A 20,706-nucleotide genomic window follows, 5' to 3' on the forward strand; every position below is an offset into this window, starting at 1 on the left:
GCTGTTAGTGAACTTTGAGCATGACGTGAAACCCAACTCCGATGATAAACCACTGGCTTCTGGCTCACCAACAGACCAGCCTGCTGCTCCACGGGGCGGATGGACCAAAGGTCGCGCTCGCCCGGGGCAAGGGTCGCTAGGGGCGGTGCCGTAAAGGGGCCTGGCCGGCGAGCACCGGGGCCAGTGCCGCTCGCGCAGTGCCTGGGATAGAGATGGCCTCTGTCAGCGCTCCCCGCGCGCTCTGCCGTCTGGCCGGCCGGGTGCGACCCACTCTGTCCCGACCTGACCTGACCCGGTCGCTGTCCGGGGTCACCGCCACCCAACTACAACGACCGAGTGTCCGCAGCGGGACAGCTCTGATCTGGGTGCCCCGCGCCGGTCTGGCCACCCGCTCCGGGCCGCGAGCCACAGCCAGCCAGCCTCTGAGCGACCCAGTCTCCTCTCCCGGCGCTGACGCAGCCTCCGTCGGCTCCCTTGACGTCGCCATCGACGCCGCTGACGTCGTCGCCACCGATGAGGCTGGCCGGTGTCTCCGCGTTCAGTGGCGGGACGGCTCCGAGTCTTTGTACCCGTTCGTCTGGCTCCGGGATAACTGCCAGTGTCCGGCATGCTTCCTCGGCCACCCTACGTTCGTGCGCTCCCTGGTGCTTCGCGACCTCGACGTCAACACTTCCGTAGAGGCCTGCAGAGTGACCTCGGACGGCTCAGAACTGAGCGTGACATGGTCGGACGGTCACCAGGGAACCTACGCTGCCGAGTGGCTCCTGCTCAGATCGTTCCGTCCAGAGGAACAGAGGAGGCGGAGGGAGGAACACAGCGTGGAGAAGAGCCACTGGAACGCCTCCCAGATGTCCGGGAAGCTGCCCAAGGCTGACTTCCAGCAGGTGCTGGACTCTGAGCCGGCTCGGCTGGCGCTGCTGCTAGCGCTGGAGCGGTACGGCCTGGTGGTGCTGCAGAACTGCGGCTCCGAGTCCGGCCAGGTGTTGAAGCTGATCCAAGCCATCGGCTACCCGCACACCACCCACTACGGAACCACGTTCAAGGTGACCACCAAGGCCGACCCCATCAACATCGCCTACACGACCAAGCGGCTCAACATGCACGCCGACCTGCCGTACTACGAGCAGCAGCCGCAGGTGCAGCTGCTGCACTACCAGCGGCAGCACGGCGGCGGCGGAGGGCGCTCGGAGTTCGCCGACGCGCTGCACGTGGCTGCCGAGCTGCGCCGCCTGCAGCCGGAGGCGTACCGCGTGCTGGCAGACACACCCGTCGACTGGGTGAACGTCACCCTCCCCGGAGAGACCGGTCGCAGCCACCACAAGCTGTTCCGCGCGCCGGTGCTGCAGGAGGATGCTGAGGGCCGTCTGGTGGGACTCCGCTTCAGCCAGGCGCAGAGGGACTCCTTCTTCGGCGCGCCTCTGGGTGTCGTCGACCGCTGGTACCGCGCCTTCGCCCTCTTCAACCGGATGCTGAACGATGAGGAGTACAAGGTGAGCTTCCTGCCGCAGCAGGGAGACATGGTGATATTCGACAACACCAGACTCACCCACGGAAGGGAGGACTTTGAGTGTCCCGAGCAGGCCACACAGAGGTGCCTGGAGGGTGGCTACATTGGCCTGGATGACATCAGAGACCACAGGCGCACGCTGCAACACCGGCTCGGCAGGAACGAGTTCGGACTCTGAAGGGAGCGGGACGCAGTGGTTTTAGATGTCTTGAGCCCGGCTTGAGTCGCACCGATGTTATGATTTCATCGGTATCATCGATAAAATAGTCTTATCGATCAGAAGGAAACATCGCACAACCAATGCAACTTTGTGTGTCTTCTAATCCTAGCTAGTATCGAACCTTTGTCAATTGTCAATGCCTCCTAAGGTAGGAGGTGACAAGTTTCCTGTGACGCATTATCGGCACGTTTGCGTGACATGTAAAAAACGTGAGTTTGTTAATGTTACGCGCTAACAGCCAACATACGTCGCCATCAACCCGTGCCCAAGTCCACTCTGTAGTGCGTCGTTTGTTTACTCCGTAGCGACCGAAGCATGTGACCGATGCCAGACCTGCTGTCTATGTGTCTAAAGTCCAGACGGATGCTATCGTCTGGATATTGTCAATTGGGTGTCCGACTTGCATCGGAGCTAATTCGTGCGTGGATCGTTGTGGTTGAACGATGGTGACACGAATGCAATTATTTTGTTGTTATACGTATTTCAAACATGCGAAGTATCGATCGAAGCTGTGAGCTACATATAATGTGAATTAATAGATTATACTTATAGCGGTTAGGGATGACTCAATTGCCACTTGATCACATACCTAACTATTTAAGTTTTGAGGAGCAATAACTCCCTGATCTATAGCTTACAATCTATTTACTTCTATGGTAGATCATGGTGTAAATGCAATGGTCTTTTTAGTTGATGCTATCTTTGTTTATATCTATATTTGTTTGATTTTGTTCTTTAAAACACTGGTGCTGTGAAAATAAATCCGAAAACTGAGCTGGTTTGCAACGGGGCGTTGGTAATAAGTTTTCCGATAAGATTGATAAGTACGAGTTCACGCTCATCTCACTCGTTGTGAATGTGCTTCGTCGACTTCATCGTTTCGTGCATTGTAATTTTTTTTTTAGCTAGGATTGTATCCGCGATAGGCGGCTATTTAGGAGCGATGTCATAATTTCTTCGCTGAGCGTCTGATTTACATAGTTTCTTATAAAATAAGAAATTAAATGGAAAAATTAAACTTGAAACTAAAATAAAATGCACATTTATGTTCAAAAGCTGCACAGTTACATACGTCAAGATACGGTCTCACGACTTCAAGATACGGTCAAGATATTGCGGGGGGAACATGCCTTGCGAGGGGAACAAGTCGGTCGCTTTTTAGGATAATTCCCACATTCCCACATTTATAAATCCTAAAAAGTCCGCCGCCGCCGCCGCCGCCGCCGCCGTCGGGGCTACTCCCAAAAAGGCTTATTGCGGCGCCGTCGATTGACGCAGGAGGGTGAAATTTTGACGATTCGTGGGTCACGTAATTCAACAGTTCGTATTAAATTTTGAGCACGATGCGGCCGAGGGTGCGCCCGTGGCGCGTGCTCATGTGCGCCATAGGGTTAGCATTAGAAAAGGCAAAAACAAGCTATTGGCGCTCGGAAACGGTAAGGGCTACGGGGGTGAAATTTTCGCTACAAATCGGTCGCTTTTTAGGACATTGTTCACCATGGGCCGGGCCAGCCCAATGGGCCATGGGCTGGGCTGGGCTTGGGCTGGGCCCTCAAATATGAGGGATCGATGGGCTGTGGATGGGCTGGGCCAAGAACTGTAAAGTGGAGTCAGGGGCTCGCAACTGACACAAAAACTATAACGTCCTAGCTTATTACTGTGCAAGACTCAAAAACGAGTTAATAAAGCACGCATGCAATGTGCATTGTGCAATGTGCATGCTGCTTGCAAAAGGTTCTTTCTTTGCTACCTTTGGATACCCGTGTGGTGTCAATAATTTTTAATCCATTCATTTTTGACGGGCTGGGCCGGGCTGGGCTTTGACGCTTTAACCATGAATGGGCTCGGGCTGGGCCGGGCTGTGAATCCATGGGCCTGGGCTGGGCTGGACTGGGATTTTGCGGCCCGTGGCGAACACTGTTTTAGGATAACTCCCACATTTTGTGGCGACACTTAACTACGATATCTAACTGTTCATTCGCAAAAATACGAAGGCTGTAAATACCACTTGGCAATGGTAAACCCGGTCGCCAAGTAATGAGAAGTTGAGACTCAAGAGCCTGACCCAGTGTGCACAACACATCTCCAAATAACCGACAACCGCATTGCAGCATTGAGATATCCGGCGAACGATGAGGTAAGGCACTTACATCTTTGGTACAGATTAGCCAATATTACGGCGAATGAAGCAACAGCCAAGCGTGGTGGTCGGGGCGAGCGGAGAGGCGGAGGCGGGGGCGGGGGGCGGAGCCTCCCCGCCAGGTCCGGCCCGGAGCCGGTCTGAGCACCCGCCGCCGCCGCGGAGTGTTGCGTCTGCCGTTTCCGATCGGCCCTCCGATGTAGGCCGGCCGATGCGGCCGCCGCACCAGGCAAGGTCACACCGTGTCCGGTCGGGAGCCATGTGGGGGCGGCGATATAAGCGACGCCGACGGTCCGGTAGGTACAGTGCCAGTCCAGCGGTGGACAGAGACAGACAGACAGTGGGCAGACAGCTCAGCTCTCCTCAGCAGCCATGCAGTGTTCGATGACGTGGGCCGGTCTGCTGCTGGGCCTGGCGGTGGCCGTCACGGCGTCGGAGGTCAGCTCGGAGCGGCCGCCGGCGTCCAACGTCACCTCTCGGGCGCTGCCGGCCACCACCGGCCGGCTGCTGCAGACTGTCGACGAGCTGCTGACGGCGGCGCTGGGGCCGGCCGGCCGCGCCGCCGGGCCCGTCGGCGCTCTGCAGGCGCTGCTGGCCGCCGTGCCCATCAAGCTGGCCGGCCTGAAGGCGGCGCTGGTGGCCGCCGCGCCCGGCATCGCCATCGCCGCTCTGGTGATCGGCATCATAGCGCTGGCCAAGGTGGGCGCCCTCTACAAGAAGCTCGGCCTGTCGGCGTTCGACACCGTCCACGAGGCGCTGCCCAAGTTCGGCCATCCCGGCCACGGCTTCCCCGAGCACGGCGAGTACGACGGCTACGGCCGCTACGACCCCTCCGAGTACGCCTACCACGACGACAGCTACGACCACGGCGGCTCGAGTTACGCCGGCTACGCCAGCCGCGGCGGTCAGGCGGCGGGGCGGGTGGGCGACGGAGCCCCGGCGGCGCAGGCTCGGTTCGGTCAGACCGAGTCGAGGGTGGTGCGGCGCACCCCGGCGGCGGCGGAGGCGGTGCCGCAGACATGGAACTGGCAGTGATGTTTTGTTGTTATGACTTGTAATGTATGTACTATGTACAACACATCACTCACAGATACACATGTAGGTATGTGATTGTGAGCGTCTTCAAACATGCCTAACCAAAGATAGAATTATTTCTTGTTACGAATCCTTAGAGGATTATATTAACGATAGTTTGTAGCTTGCTCAGCATAAACGGCCGACCAGAATAGACACACAACTGCATCTGCTGTTTTTGGTTTATGATACTCGGTATTGAGACAAACTACCGTCTCAAATGACGTCCAATGCCGTCGCCGGGCCGGGTGTGCATGAGTCTGTTCGTCCACATCCTATGGCATGGTGGTCGAAAGGTCATTGGTGGTGGACCCTCGGTCAAGGGACGAACTGTGAGGGGTCAGATGGCAACAGCTGACGAAATAACGATAAGAACCGGACTGATCTGGGTTGAACCGGCTGAGTCCAGCACTAAGTGGACCTAGCTACACAAATCCGGTATCTTTTAGCCTGTATGACTTAGCAACTGCCGCGATAAGATGGCAGTGCCAGATGAAGGCCAGATGAAGGTCACGGAAGCTCGAGACCCAATCTTAAGATAGGGCTCGACAGTGACACATGACTCAACTACGAGTTGTTATTGTGTGACAACTGACAAGACTCAACTCAACTTGCTAAGACAATAAGTTGTAAGGCATAGAGTTGCACGCGACAAAATTAAGATAAAGATTAATGATAGTTTAAAATAGGTAAATTAAGATAAAGATTAATGATAAATTAAGATAAATTAAGATAAAGATTAATGATAAATTAAGATGAATTAAGATAAAGATTCATTCATGTTTAATTTATTCATATCTAATCTATAAATTGAAATGAAGATTCATGTGGGTAGAATTATCGGTTTAAATCCGATATGGACATATGGGATGCTGAGGGTTGATTCAGGTGCTGCCATGTGCAGCCTGAAAAATTGGCAACATGATCTACTTTGGTGCATTTAGAGCGGCATATCTTCTGTGTGTTTACAACACCTATTGCCCAACTTCGTCGGATATGTACTTGCTTATTGCTTGACTTGCATATATATATATATATGCTTGTATATCTATGGCCACTTGGAATGGCTGTTTGAGTTTCCTTTAAAAAGAAATGTTCAGTTTAAAGGACCCTCCCACCTTCAAAAAAGTTATTGAATTAACATAAAAACGATGTCCCGAGGACCCCAAAGGTAAAAATGAATATCTACCAATTTTCGCCGAAAAATATTCACTGGCTTCCAAGATATTAGACTTTCACTTTTGTTTACTTTTTGGGATCTCCGCTGTTCCTATAGCGACTTCATTAGGAAGCAACAATTTGACATTGTTTAAGTGCGGCATACGTTGTGCGCAAATCAGTACATATGTATATGCGTTAACGGTGGTTTTAGTATAAGATTTGAAAATCGGTAGATCTCCGCTGACGTCTAAAGTCTAAGGGGGCATTCAGATGCATTAGCCCCTTAGAATCTGATACTCGAAAGTTCGAAATTACCTAAATATCTCCGAATTATAGCAATTATCGATGTTGTGAGTGTCCAAACCGGTAAGTGCAAGCCAGCGAACCCAAATTGACTATCTCAATTCTCAACTCAAAACTAATGTTAGAACCCGCAAGTTGCTGGGGGGGGGGGCGTTAAACGCTCCCACTTTTTTCGCCGCGCTATAGCATAAAAATGGCGCGTCGCAGGCGCGCCAAATTCTGGGTACCTGTAGTATAGATTCAATCGAAGTTTATTGTGACAAAGTTTAAAAGAAATCAGTCGGAAAATTTTGAGATATCGAGGTTTTAGTGTCGTCATAATTTCTGAGTTTTCAACCAAAAAGCGGCATATGTTCAAAAAGTCATATAAAATCATAGGATAGACATATAGACATGCCGTAAACGCCATTCGACTGCCAATACCATGAGCAATCAAATGGGTATCTTCGATTTTCAGCTGTCGTTTCACATTTTCCAAAATCTTGAACTGAATCATGACAATTTTGCGTGACTACCTCACGACCATGATGCATGCATTTCTTAAAACGACTTTTTTGAGCCAAAAACGTACTCTCTCGTATGATAAAAAGAATGTCACCATCGTGTTCTACGCCCAAAATTACCCATAAAACAAATGCCATATACTGCAAATACCAGTTTTGATTTTCCGGGATATGTGCTCCTACCTGATTGACCTGAACTTGACCCTAGCTTATGTTTGATTTGACACTCTTTAGGCCTTTCATAAAGGATTGTGCGCAATTTTGACAGAGTTTATCATGAGAGGCGCCCATTACGAGGTTCTGAAGTTCATGCTACTGAGAGCCCGATTCCAGGTGTTTGACCTGACCTTGAACCGAACTGTGACCTCGAAATTCAGCTTTCAAGCACTCATCTGAAGCGTCTCGTTGCGTGCTTTCGTTTGCCGACTCGTGAGTTTTGCTGCGCCTATTGCTTCTCGAGTTATCGGCTGGAGACGTTTTATCGGACGGCACAAATGCGTAGTACCCCAGCAAACGGCGGGTGGCGAAATCCACCAGCAACTGCCGGGTTTGGGATGGTCACTTTCAGGCTAATTGTAGCAAATATTTCGTGAAAAATTGTGTACATATTTATGTTATGTATATATTTATTCCTATTTAGTTATTTATATTTATGTAACATTTTCCTCTTTATGTTACCTTAACAAGCAAATTATGCAAATATAAATAAACAAATCTGAATATGAAATAATATTTTCGGAGTTTCTTGAGTGATATATATTGAAAAATTGATAGCAAATAGTTCGATACTCGTAGTGGTACCTTTTTCAATACAATTCAATCACTCGCATTGAAAAAGGTACCACTACGAGTATCGAAATATTTGCTATCAGTTTTTCAATATATATCACTCAAGAAACTCCGAAAATATTATTTCATATTCATTATAACTTGAGGACAAGGTAACATGACTCTTAAGTCATACATTAATAAACAAATCGATAGTGTTTTTACTTCTTAGCATTCAAGTCAATAATAGCATTAGAGATATGGTGATTGGTGAGTTTACTATGCTTTTCTCGACAACACTCGAGCTCTGATATGATCCAGCAGACACCAGCAGCTTTATATGTGCTAGGGAGTTGTGCCTTGTTTGTATAAAATTGATCGGCTTCATGTCAACTGCAAGTTCTGCGTCCAAATGTCATTCCGCTGGCAGCATAACAGACGGGCTTTGAACTGACCTCATGAATGTTTTGCTTCTAATAGGCAGACTATCAATCATTTGAGGCTGAAGCGCTATAATGAGCAGTTTTATAAACAGTTTTATAAAACATTAAGCCAACGAGATCCGAGACGAGGTCACTTGCCTGCACTCCAAACACATTTAGACTGCAGAGCATTGTCAATACACTAACACAATCTTACCAAATATTTAAGAAAAAGAAGACTGTTTACAGAAGCTTTGGGTTGAAAGCCCGGGTTCAAGTCACCACGGCGCTCGGAGGCCGGCTTTAGTAGGAACTAGGGTTACCCGCGTGCTCCGCAACGCGAAGGGGGGATTTTTTGACCCGTGGGTATTGGGTTGGTCTGTGTCGATTTTGTTGGTAGATATCCATTTGGTTCGATTGCTTTTTGACGGCCAAGCATTTTGTAAGAAAACAAAAAGATACATCGCATCGAGGTGCCCGTGTCGTATTATCATGCGTTCTACTTTAAAATGATTCGAAAACTGGCGTGAAGTCTTTTGAGGGCCATCGATGAATTTCGCTAAAAATGACAATGTAATGGTTTGGAACATTTACATTTTTAAGGGTACTGTTGCTAATCATGCAAAAATGAAGAGTGAATATTGGACAGAATTGAATGCTCTTTCCAACGGTGCCATTTTTAATTGCCAGAGATATCAGATCATGGAGCAAAACCATTTTGATAAACAAAGTGGCAAAAAATTGACAAACACCATTTTCTCCCGTGATTTGTACCACCTTGATTTGGATCAATCGGCTTTTCACAATTTTCTTATGAGAGACGGTACATTTTTATTGCTAATAGGCGTTGTTTCAACTCGCTCCGTCTGACGGTCACCTGAAAATAATATAAATTCCAAAATCCGTCCAAAATGTCAATTTTCCACATGAAAGTGCCCTCCCCGGTGCACGTGGCGCGTGCCATCCCCTGCACCGCACACCATTCGATAGCCCGTTCAATTATCTACACGATGCTGTTTTCCCCGTGACGATCGGGCGCACGGTTACTGAGATATTGCACGGGAACCGGACCCGTGTCGGGCAAATTTAGCCATTTTTGCCCGATTTTGCAAGCCGATTTATACATGTAAAGTCTATGACGCAAATTTGCACTTTTTGGGTACGCACCACGCGCTCCCTATAAATCCGATCGAGCTGAGACCCCTCAAAGGCACGTCGCGCATCCTTGATCTATAAGTTGAGCAAATTTCACCGGGTTAGGTGCAACGGTCTGGCCTGTAGTCCACGCAAAGCACCACCAAGTCGGGACCTCGGTAACGGACAGACGCACCCTCCTCAAATCTTACTTAATAAATTATAAGTTGTCTGTGTGTGTGTCAGCCGTATGTGTCTTCTTGCGCCGGCACGGCGCCGCGTAGCGACGTGAAATTTGGTGACCACAAACTTTGGGTGGGGCGGACCATCGTATCAAAAGATGGGCGCAATCGGACCAGGGGTGCGGCGTCAGCGCGTGAATCTCTGCCCAAGGCTGGCCGAGGCTGGCGCCGAGCAGAGAGCACGCGCTCTAAGCTCATTTTCTTCGCTTGCCAAACTGAGTGAAAACGATGAGAGCCAGCTCGGGAAGTCAACTCTGTGGATTTAAAGAATACAGGTTTTCGATTAGCATCAGGTATAGGCGCAGGTACAGGTATTAGGTCCAGGTTTCACCAGTAAATAAAATAAATTTATTACCGAGCAAGCGAAGCGAGCAAAGTGCGAGCGAAGCGAGCAAACTTTCGGATCTGCAGCGCTCCTCGAAAAGCGCATATACCTACATGCCTACCATACAGCTAAATGAAGTAAGTAAACAAACTTAACCCTACTGGCATAAACATACAAGTTTTAACAACCAAACTAATAATCCCCTTAAACATATATCTCGAATCTATACAGTTATCGCGTAAACCTGTATTCTAGGCCGGCCGGCCGTGGTCACGCTTTTGCGAGGCTTATATCTCAGCAACCACTTGACCGATTTACATGCGGTGATTTTTGTAGGGTAGCTTCATTCTTTCTACCAAGTATTGGACTATTCCCGATGTACGTGGGTGACCACTTATGCACCTGCCACGTGCAAAACGAAGAGGTGTTGGTTTTGCAACAATTGCAATATCTCGGTAACTACTGGGCCGATTGCGCTGAAAGTTGGCATGTAGTCTTACTTAATAATGTGTCTCAATGCTTCTAAATCCTCTGCCGCTCATTCTCCGTCACTATCCACCCTAATCTGTGTTTTCATTTAAGAGTAGCGAACCAACTTTCAACACGGCATTGCCGTACAGTATGCACTCAGGCGGCTATAACCGCCAGAAGCGACATTGCGGTACAGTATGCAATCAGGCGTTCGATAGTTCTGCCATCTAGCGCGTAAAAGGAAAGGTGGGGCGGCGGACACGACATTGCGGTACAGTACGCACTCAGGCGGCTTTATTCGCTAGCACCGTCATTGCGGTACAATATGCAATCAGGCGTTTGATGGCTCTGCCATCTAGCGCGAAACAGGAAAGGTGGGGTGGCCACGCAATGGATAGTAGCCGGTTCACGACGGCCATCTGGTAAGTACAAATTTGGTGCAGGTTTCGTGCGATTAGATTCAGTGTGTTTCTTAGCAGCTATCAGCTAGGGTTACATTAATTGCTTATAGCTATTCCTGCTTTTTCATAGTATTATACATTATTATCGATCAACCCTATTACTGGTGGGGGGGGGGGGGGGGGGGCATCGGCCCCCACCTGTAGTATTTTTGCTGTCGAGTGAAAATCGCCTTAGGGGTTAGAAATTTGGCGACTTTTCCTTAGCTAGAGGAGTATTCAGGATCAGTTTCTCGGGGGTAAATCTGGTCACACTTAAAACAAAAATAATTTCAAAACAAACGTGTCCATCTGTATGTGTGCATATGCCCTAGAGACAGTATTGCGGTACAGTGTGCATTCAGGCGGTGATACGGCAGACGCGGCACTGCGGCACAGCGTCCATTCAGGCGCTTGACGCTCCTGCCATCTAGCGAGTAAAAAGGAATGTTTGGGCGGCGTTGCGAGCCGCACTTATTGGGTAGGTATGCGCACTCGATTACCTACCTGGCAATCTTCAAGAGAACAACCTTTCACCATTTACAGCATTAATAATACCCAAGATATTGAACAAACGAATGTGATAGAATACAATTAGAGTAGTTTACAGTGCTCATGTTAAGAACGTAGGTATGTTATGTTACGACTTACTGGTGGTTATAGGAATGCACTAGAGTAAGGTGGGAATAGAGCCTATAAGTAGGGTATGGGTAGGGTGTAGGTAGCGTATAGGTAGGGTAGGACATGTATATGGGTAGAATAGCGCTTTTTTGCGGCGTTCCCGATTGGCGGCGGGCGGGCGGGCGATGCGGGCGATTTTCATTTTTGTGGCGTTTGCGGTTGGCGGCGGGCGGGCGGGCGCGCGATGCGGGCGGTTTTCATTTTTTCGAGGCGTTTGCGGTTGGCGGCGGTCGGGCGGGCGGTTTTCATTTTTGCGGCGTTTGTAGCTGGCGGCGGGCGGGCGTGCGATGCGGGCGGTTTTTATTTTTTGCGGCGTTTGTGGTTGGCGGCGGGCGGGCGTGCGATGCGGGCGGTTTTTATTTTTGCGGCGTTTGCAGTTGGCGGCGGGCGGGCGCGCGATGCGGGCGGTTTTTATTTTTTGCGGCGTTTGCGGTGTTGTTTGCGGTTGGAGGCGGTCGTTTTTACTTTTGCGGCGTTTGCGGTTGGCGGCGGGCGGGCGGGCGCACGATGCGGGCGGTTTTCATTTTTTCGAGGCGTTTGCGGTTGGCGGCGGTTGGGCGAGCGGTTTTTATTTTTTTGCGGCGTTTGTGGTTGGCGGCGGGCGGGCGTGCGTTGCGGGCGGTTTTTATTTTTTGCGGCGTTTGTGGTTGGCGGCGGGCGGGCGTGCGATGCGGGCGGTTTTTATTTTGCGGAGTTTGCGGTTGGCGGCGGGCGGGCGCGCGATGCGGGCGGTTTTTTGCGGCGTTTGCGGTATTGTTTGCGGTTGGAGGCGGTCGTTTTCATTTTTGCGGCGTTTGCGGTTGGCGGCGGGCGGGCGTGTTTTTTTTTAAATAATTCAATGTCCAAACCTTTGGATTCGTAGTGCTCCTCGAAAAGCCATCCCTACCTACTATACAATTAAGAGAAGTAAATATCAAACTCAACCCTACTTATAAAAACATACAAGTTTTGACAACCAAACTAATGGCCCCATCAACAATATCTATCCAAACGTACAGTTATCGCGTAAACCTGTATTCTAGTCTTACTTAATAAATTTCAAGTTGTCTCTGCGTCTGTCAGCCGTATGTGTCTTCTTGCGCCGGCACGGCGCCGCGCAGCGACGGGAAATTTGGTGACCACAATCTTTGGGTGGGGCGGACCATCGTATCAAAAGATGGGCGCAATCGGACCAGGGGTGCGGCGTCAGCGCGTGAATCTCTGCCCCAGGCTGGCCGAGGCCGGCGCCGAGCAGAGAGCACGCGCTCTAAGCTCATTTTCTTCGCTTGCCAAACTGAGTGAAAACGATGAGAGCCAGCTCGGGAAGTCAACTCTGTGGATTTAAAGAATACAGGTTTTCGATTAGCATCAGGTATAGGCGCAGGTACAGGTATTAGGTTCAGGTTTCACCAGTAAATAAAATAAATTTATTACCGAGGAAGCGAAGCGAGCAAAGTGCGAGCGAAGCGAGCAAACTTTCGGATCTGCAGCGCTCCTCGAAAAGCGCATATACCTACATGCCTACCATACAGCTAAATGAAGTAAGTAAACAAACTTAACCCTACTGGCATAAACATACAAGTTTTAACAACCAAACTAATAATCCCCTTAAACATATATCTCGAATCTATACAGTTATCGCGTAAACCTGTATTCTAGGCCGGCCGGCCGTGGTCACGCTTTTGCGAGGCTTATATCTCAGCAACCACTTGACCGATTTACATGCGGTGATTTTTGTAGGGTAGCTTCATTCTTTCTACCAAGTATTGGACTATTCCCGATGTACGTGGGTACACTTATGCACGTGCCACGTGCAAAACGAAGAGGTGTTGGTTTTGCAACAATTGCAATATCTCGGTAACTACTGGGCCGATTGCGCTGAAAGTTGGCGTGTAGTCTTACTTAATAATGTGTCTCAATGCTTCTAAATCCTCTGCAGCTTATTCTCCGTCACTATCCACCCTAATCTGTGTTTTCATTTAAGAGTAGCGAACCAACTTTCAACACGGCATTGCCGTACAGTATGCACTCAGGCGGCTATAACCGCCAGAAGCGACATTGCGGTACAGTATGCAATCAGGCGTTTGATAGTTGTGCCACCTAGCGCGTAAAAGGAAAGGTTGGGCGGCGGACACGACATTGCGGTACAGTATGCACTCAGGCGGCTTTATTCGCCAGCACCGTCATTGCGGTACAGTATGCAATCAGGCGTTTGATGGCTCTGCCATCTAGCGCGAAACAGGAAAGTTGGGGTGGCCACGCAATGGATAGTAGCCGGTTCACGACGGCCATCTGGTAAGTACAAATTTGGTGCAGGTTTCGTGCGATTAGGTTCAGTGTGGTTCTTAGCAGCTATCAGCTACGGTTACATTAATTGCTTATAGCTATTCCTGCTTTTTCATAGTATCAGACATTATTATCGATCAACCTTTTTACTGGTGGTGGGGGGGGGGGGGCATCGGCCCCCACCTGTAGTATTTTTGCTGTCGATGGAAAATCGCCTTAGGGGTTCGAAATTTGGCGACTTTTCCCTAGATAGAGGCGTATCCAGGATCAGTTTCTCGGGGGTAAATCTGGTCACACTTAAAACAAGAATAATTTCCAAACAAACGTGTCCATCTGTATGTGTGCATATGCCCTAGAGACAGTATTGCGGTACAGTGTGCATTCAGGCGGTGATACGGCAGACGCGGCACTGCGGTACAGCGTCCATTCAGGCGCTTGACGCTCCTGCCATTTAGCGAGTAAAAAGGAATGTTTGGGCGGCTATGCGAGCCGCACTTATTGGGTAGGTATGCGCACTCGATTACCTACCTGGCAATCTTCAAGAGAACAACCTTTCACCATTTACAGCATTAATAATATCCATGATATTGAACACGCGAATGTGATAGAATACAATTAGAGTAGTTTACAGTGCTCATGTCAAGAACGTAGGTATGTTATGTTACGACTTACTGGTGGTTATATGAATGCACTAGAGTAAGGTGGGAATAGAGCCTATGAGTAGGGTATGGGTAGGGTGTAGGTAGGGTATAGGTAGGGTAGGACATGTATATGGGTAGAATAGCGCTTTTTTGCGGCGTTCCCGATTGGCGGCGGGCAGGTGGGCGATGCGGACGATTTTCATTTTTGTGGCGTTTGCGGCGGGCGGCGGGCGGGCGTGCGATGCGAGCGGTTTTTATTTTTTGCGGCGTTTGCGGTTGGCGGCGGTCGGGCGGGCGGTTTTCATTTTTTTGCGGCGTTTGTAGTTGGCGGCGGGCGGGCGTACGATGCGGGCGGTTTATTTTTTTGCGGCGTTTGTGGTTGGTGGCGGGCGGGCGTGCGATGCGGGCGGTTTTTATTTTTTGCGGCGTTTGCGGTTGGCGGCGGGCGGGCGCGCGATGCGGGCGGTTTTTATTTTTTGCGGCGTTTGCGGTGTTGTTTGCGGTTGAAGGCGGTCGTTTTTAGTTTTGCGGCGTTTGCGGTTGGCGGCGGGCGGGCGGGCGCACGATGCGGGCGGTTTTCATTTTTTTCGAGGCGCTTGCGGTTGGTGGCGGTCGGGCGGGCGGTTTTTATTTTTTGCGGCGTTTGTGGTTGGCGGCGGGCGGGCGTGCGATGCGGGCGGTTTTTATTTTTTGCGGCGTTTGTGGTTGGCGGCGGGCGGGCGTGCGATGCGGGCGGTTTTTATTTTTTTGCGGCGTTTGTGGTTGGCGGTGGGCGGGCGCGCGATGTGGGCGTTTTTTTGCGGCGTTTGCGGTGTTGTTTGCGGTTGGAGGCGGTCGTTTTTATTTTTGCGGCGTTTGCAGTTGGCGGCGGGCGGGCGTGTTTTTTTTAATAATTCAATGTCCAAACCTTTGGATTCGTAGTGCTCCTCGAAAAGCCATCCCTACCTACTATACAATTAAGAGAAGTAACTACCAAACGCAACCCTACTTATATAAACATACAAACTTTGACAACCAAACTAATGGCCCCATCAACAGTATCTATCCAAACGTACAGTTATCGCGTAAACCTGTATTCTAGTAGTAATATAGATGATAAGCATCTCTGCCAGAGCTAGTAGGTATGATACGTTAGTTAGTAGGAATGATAAGTTTTGACATCTAAGCTCTAATCTTTTGATACTTCTCTTGGATTATCCTAAATTCCTTGATCAAACAGTACCTACATGCGGGTCGTAGCCGGCACGACAAGCCTTGCGTAGCGTTGCTTCCGGCTCTGTCAATCTGTGCATTCAAATTTCCGAACAAAATGTATAAAAACTAATACTTTTAAAAACGCGATTGAAGCAACCATTTTTGATACCAGTTTTCAGTACAATAGAAGCATTTTCAGCTAGCTGCATTCATTGCTTCCTTTTCAAGCGTTTTTTCCCACATTTGGTAAGGGAATACCTGAAGCCACAGATCTCCAAAAGAGACATTATACTTATGCCCATTCAGATGAAGCTGAAGCATTCTATTTTTTTTTTAACGGTCCGCAAACTCCCACGTCGCTCGTATGAAAAGTTATTGTTTTCCTGCCATCGTGAATATATTAGATACCATAAGGTCATAACAATTATAATCACCAAACACTCATAGAAATATATAAAATGACAGTGATGAGTTGCGTATGAAGATGTAGCGAATGACGGCACCAACAGCCAGCGCTATGTTCTGTACGGTAAAACGCAGCAACAATTCAAAAACAACAGCCACATTGTGATTACACTCAGTTCAGACCAAAGCTCGCGGAGTTCGTCCACTCAGCTCCACGCCAGAGGCAGCGGCGCCGCCGCCGGGGTCCGCCACACCACCCTCGACTCGGTCTGACCAAACCGAGCCTGCGCCGCCGGGGCTCTGTCGCCCACCCGACCCGCCGCCTGACCGCCGCGGCTGGCGTAGCCGGCGTAGCTCGAGCCGCCGTGCTCGTAGCTGTCGTCGTGGTAGGCGTACTCGGAGGGGTCGTAGCGGCCGTAGCCGTCGTACTCGCCGTGCTCGGGGAAGCCGTGGCCGGGATGGCCGAACTTGGGCAGCGCCTCGTGGACGGTGTCGAACGCCGACAGGCCTAGCTTCTTGTAGAGGGCGCCCACCTTGGCCAGCGCTATGATGCCGATCACCAGAGCGGCGATGGCGATGCCGGGCGCGGCGGCCACCAGCGCCGCCTTCAGGCCGGCCAGCTTGATGGGCACGGCGGCCAGCAGCGCCTGCAGAGCGCCGACGGGCCCGGCGGCGCGGCCGGCCGGCCCCAGCGCCGCCGTCAGCAGCTCGTCGACAGTCTGCAGCAGCCGGCCGGTAGTGGCCGGCAGCGCCCGAGAGGTGACGTTGGACGCCGGCGGCCGCTCCGAGCTGACCTCCGACGCCGTGACGGCCACCACCAGGCCCAGCAGCAGACCGGTCCACATCATCGAACACTGCATGGCTGCTGAGGCGAGCTGAGCTGTCTGCCCACTGTCTGTCTGTCTATGTCCACCGCTGGACTGGCACTGTACCTACCGGACCGCCGGCGTCGCTTATATCGCCGCCCCCACATGGCTTCCGACCGGACACGGTGTGACCTTGCCTGGTGCGGCGGCCGCATCGGCCGGCCTACATTGGAGGGGCGATCGGAAACGGCAGACGCAACACTGCGCGGTGGCGGCGGGTGCTCAGACCGGCTCCGGGCCGGACCTGGCGGGGAGCCCCGGGACCCTGTCACTTTCCGCAACGCAGCGACGCTGCAAACGCGCTGCTGGCTGTTATAGCTTACTGCAACTCAGACGATGCTATAGCCAGTGAATATATGTACAACAACAAAACGCCAAAGACCTATGCTAATAAATACATCTAAATAGCACCTATATCAAAATGATTGTTAAGATCTACATGTATGTAAACTTTTGAGATAAAATAGAAGTTTGCAAAATGATATGCTGCTAACGTTTACTTCTATGCTTTCATTATCTACCCAGACTAAAATTTTGCGAATTTGATTCATAATTAGTTGAGCCGTACTCATGAACTCACAAAACCCGAGACTTGCCTGAGTTTTCTGAATATAATGGAAATCAGATGGATTAGTAACCTTTTGCTCATAACTAATGTAAGCCAAAAACAAATCCAGAAGTTTTCTGAAGGTCCATTTTATCAGGCTGTATTGTATGTATTGTGCCTTCATTTGCATCAAACAGAGTAGGTGCGTCCACTATAGGCCTGTTTTAAAAGGCTAAAAAGGTTATGCTAGTATGGAGTGGTAATAGTACCCTTTCTAATGCTTCCGACGCTCGGCAACATTTACAAACATGTTTGTTTCTGCAACGCATCTCAAAACTATAATCGCCGCTTCTTAGCCCGCCGGATATAGCAGCAGCCGTGTACCCTCTGTGGCAACCCGTCGATGAATAATAGCTGCGCAATGGGCGCGTCATACGGCGCGCTCCTGACCGGCCGGTGTGCCGCAGGGTTGCGCAACAGGACCGGTTCGGTTTGGCCGCCGCCAGGCCGTTACGCTACGGGGCGGATGGAACAGATGTGTCATGCTGCGAGTCCGGGTCATCTCAGACGGCTGAGGGAGGGGTGCAGTTGAGCAAAGGTTGGCTAACATACTTCCGTTGGTCTACGGGTTATTTTGTATGCTGTGGTTACCCTAGGGTGGGTGTTTTTGTCGCAAGAGGAGGAAGAACGCCTGATATAGCGCGCCGTTTCCGTCAGCGGTCACGTTTAGTAGGCTACCTATTACACGTCAGAGGATTGCGAACCGAGTTCATGAAAAGGAAAGCAGCTTCTTACGTTTAGATGTAGTTATTGGACGAGGGGTTGGGCTAGAACCAAATTTAATCATTCCTTCGACATTTATGGCCTGCCTGCGAGAGATGCCAGTTAACCAGCAACTATTTTATTGGCCACAAACGGCATCATAAATAAAGACATGTATTTTCATCACAACAGCTTAGTACAAATATGCAATCAATCAATGGCACTCGCATCCTTTTACAGTTTACTTGCGCAAAACATGTTAACACGTAGGTAAGACACGGCAGGATAGGTGCATATGTTAACAACGTTGACATAAACGAAGCAAGGCAGACGAACATTGTATCATTAACAAATAATTCCATTGAACACAATCATATCGATTACAAACGACTTTGCTGGGATTAAATATGCCTTGACTTTGCTGGTCTATAAGCCAGATGCTATTCCTCTGCAGCCTTCTTCGTCGGCAAGTTGCAAGGTGATTTATATAAATCTCTAGCTTAGAAGCAAGTACTTTCCTTATAAAATTCGTCACTAACATCATTAAATATGAGTCAAAAGTGAAACAACCATTCCGTAAACATACATCGTATTGCTTACATTGCAAGCCTGTATTGCTTGAGGCCTAAATTATCGCAAACGGTCAAACGGACTCATGGTAAGAAGTAACATACTTTTTTATTCCTTTCAGCACAACAAAACAAGCTTGCTGGTATTCAGCGTCTGATGCGGCTCACATCGATACCTATATGACGTGGTACATATGTACGACCAAGAAGGTACGACTATTTACCGCATAACAGACGAACACAGTGTCGCACAACACAGTAGTACACCACTTAGGGGAAGGTGGGGTAAGACGGACCAGCTAAGGTTTGAGGCCGCATATCTTGCTACACTGCTCTCGTAATTCATATTATTTATAGTCTTCGGAATGCTCAATCCTTCCTCTGTTGATATGTGTAAAGACTAAATTTCAAATTAAAGACACCTAGGTGGTGGATGCTCTTAAAGAGGGACATGTCAAAAACTCAGACAAGAAAAAACGTGGGGTAAGACGGACCACCCAGCAGTGCCTGCTATCCGTTCATGTGTGTTACACTTCTGCTCTGTACTCTTGTAAGAAAAAGTAACCAGAATGGTAAAATAACAAAATGAGCCTTTATCCTTTACTCATGTGTGATGGAAGTGCAGCTAAAGGCTGGGAACATGTGTGTTGATTGTCGTTTGGCATGAATGCATGCTAACTGAGCACTTGCATGCATGGCTCACATGCAACAAAGACTCCTTCCTGAAAAATTAGCTTACTTAAACTTGTGTCAATGTTTTGGAAAAGAACTTTCCATATGCAGGGTACAATGGACCACCACAGGGTAAGATAGACCACAGTGGTCCGTCTTGCCCCAAATCTAAATTCTGTCATTATCATGACGTATATGTCAAATAGCCGAACATTGCAAAACCTTGCCTTTCCGAAAGTGTGACTATAACTAAGTTTATAACTTTGTTCTTCACAGTTAAGTGCAAAATAGAAACTAATCATGAAAGAAAGGCGCCGTAATTGAATCACCCGTAGACCTCTTATATTAGATCGGTTTGACGAAAAACAACATTTTTCTCAATAACTCAAAAGCTATGCATCCTAGCAGCATGAGCTCAAGGTGGCCATTGTTACGAAGGAAAACAAACATAGTGAGTGCATAAAGCAGTAGATACCAGCAGCGGTTCAGCCGGGAGGGCTGGTGGTCCGTCTTGCCCCGCTGGGCCGTCTTACCCCACCTTCCCCTACATACATGCAAGTCACACTGCCGATTACTTTGGCTGATAACTATTGTCACAGCTGCTACACAGCTGTAAACTAGTCACATATGGAAGCATGTCGCACCTTGATAACCATAACCATGTTACTATATATACTTATGTAGTATTAAAGTAGTAACATCTCTGGCCACGTTCCCAATGCAGTATGAATTTATTTTCTTGACAGGAGGCTAGCAAGCGCGACCAATTTGTAAACGGTCGTAGTGGCTATGCAGAAATCTAACGGACATTATCACATGCTTATTGCTTGCACGTAAGGATGCTGATGTCTAAGACGTCCTTTAGCCATCCACACACTGAATTATCCGCAATAAGAAAAAATATCGTAAAAGTGTATATATAAATATTTAAACAACCACTTAGGCCACCACACATGGAATCCGTTTTTCTAGCGTCTACCGGTCATATGTATTGTCTTCGAAATACTACACTGCTTCTCCCAATATATGTAGTTAGGTACGTGTTTCACGTGACCTTTCTAGTTTCTACCAGCTGCACTAGTATCACTGTATATAGTAGGTCCGCTAACCTACATACTCGTGGATATGGTATCCTTAGTTTTATCTTTATACGATGTCGTGCACTTAAAACTCATCCCTCATCCATTCAGCTTGAGCCTTTCCGTTCATTTCCTGTGACGTGAATGTGTCTTGGTCCCTGTTCAACTCCACACACCTTTTTGCTACTTTATATGCTCCGAACATTAATTTAGTAATGCTCCTCTTCTGTTCAAGTGCGCTTGAATGTCCCTCTTTTGTTTGCCTCTCGTTCCAGCAGAAGTCGTTCTCCTGATCAGCTGCAAATGTCCTGGTCACTA

The 20,706-nt window shown here is 49.2% G+C and overlaps 1 protein-coding gene across 1 annotated transcript; it reads left to right on the forward strand.

Annotated features, from left to right (window-relative positions):
* Positions 1–182: 182 nt before the first annotated feature.
* Positions 183–2,501, forward strand: LOC122389999 (gamma-butyrobetaine dioxygenase-like). Its single transcript, XM_043382559.1, has one exon. It carries the CDS (start codon positions 213–215, stop codon positions 1,683–1,685), a length of 1,473 nt encoding a protein of 490 aa, XP_043238494.1. The 5' UTR covers positions 183–212; the 3' UTR covers positions 1,686–2,501.
* The last annotated feature ends 18,205 nt before the right edge of the window (positions 2,502–20,706 follow it).

The sequence above is a fragment of the Amphibalanus amphitrite genome, unplaced genomic scaffold (genome assembly GCF_019059575.1).
Source record: "Amphibalanus amphitrite isolate SeventyFive unplaced genomic scaffold, NRLGWU_Aamphi_draft 000378F_arrow, whole genome shotgun sequence".
In the NCBI taxonomy this organism is placed as follows: Eukaryota; Metazoa; Arthropoda; class Thecostraca; order Balanomorpha; family Balanidae; genus Amphibalanus; species Amphibalanus amphitrite.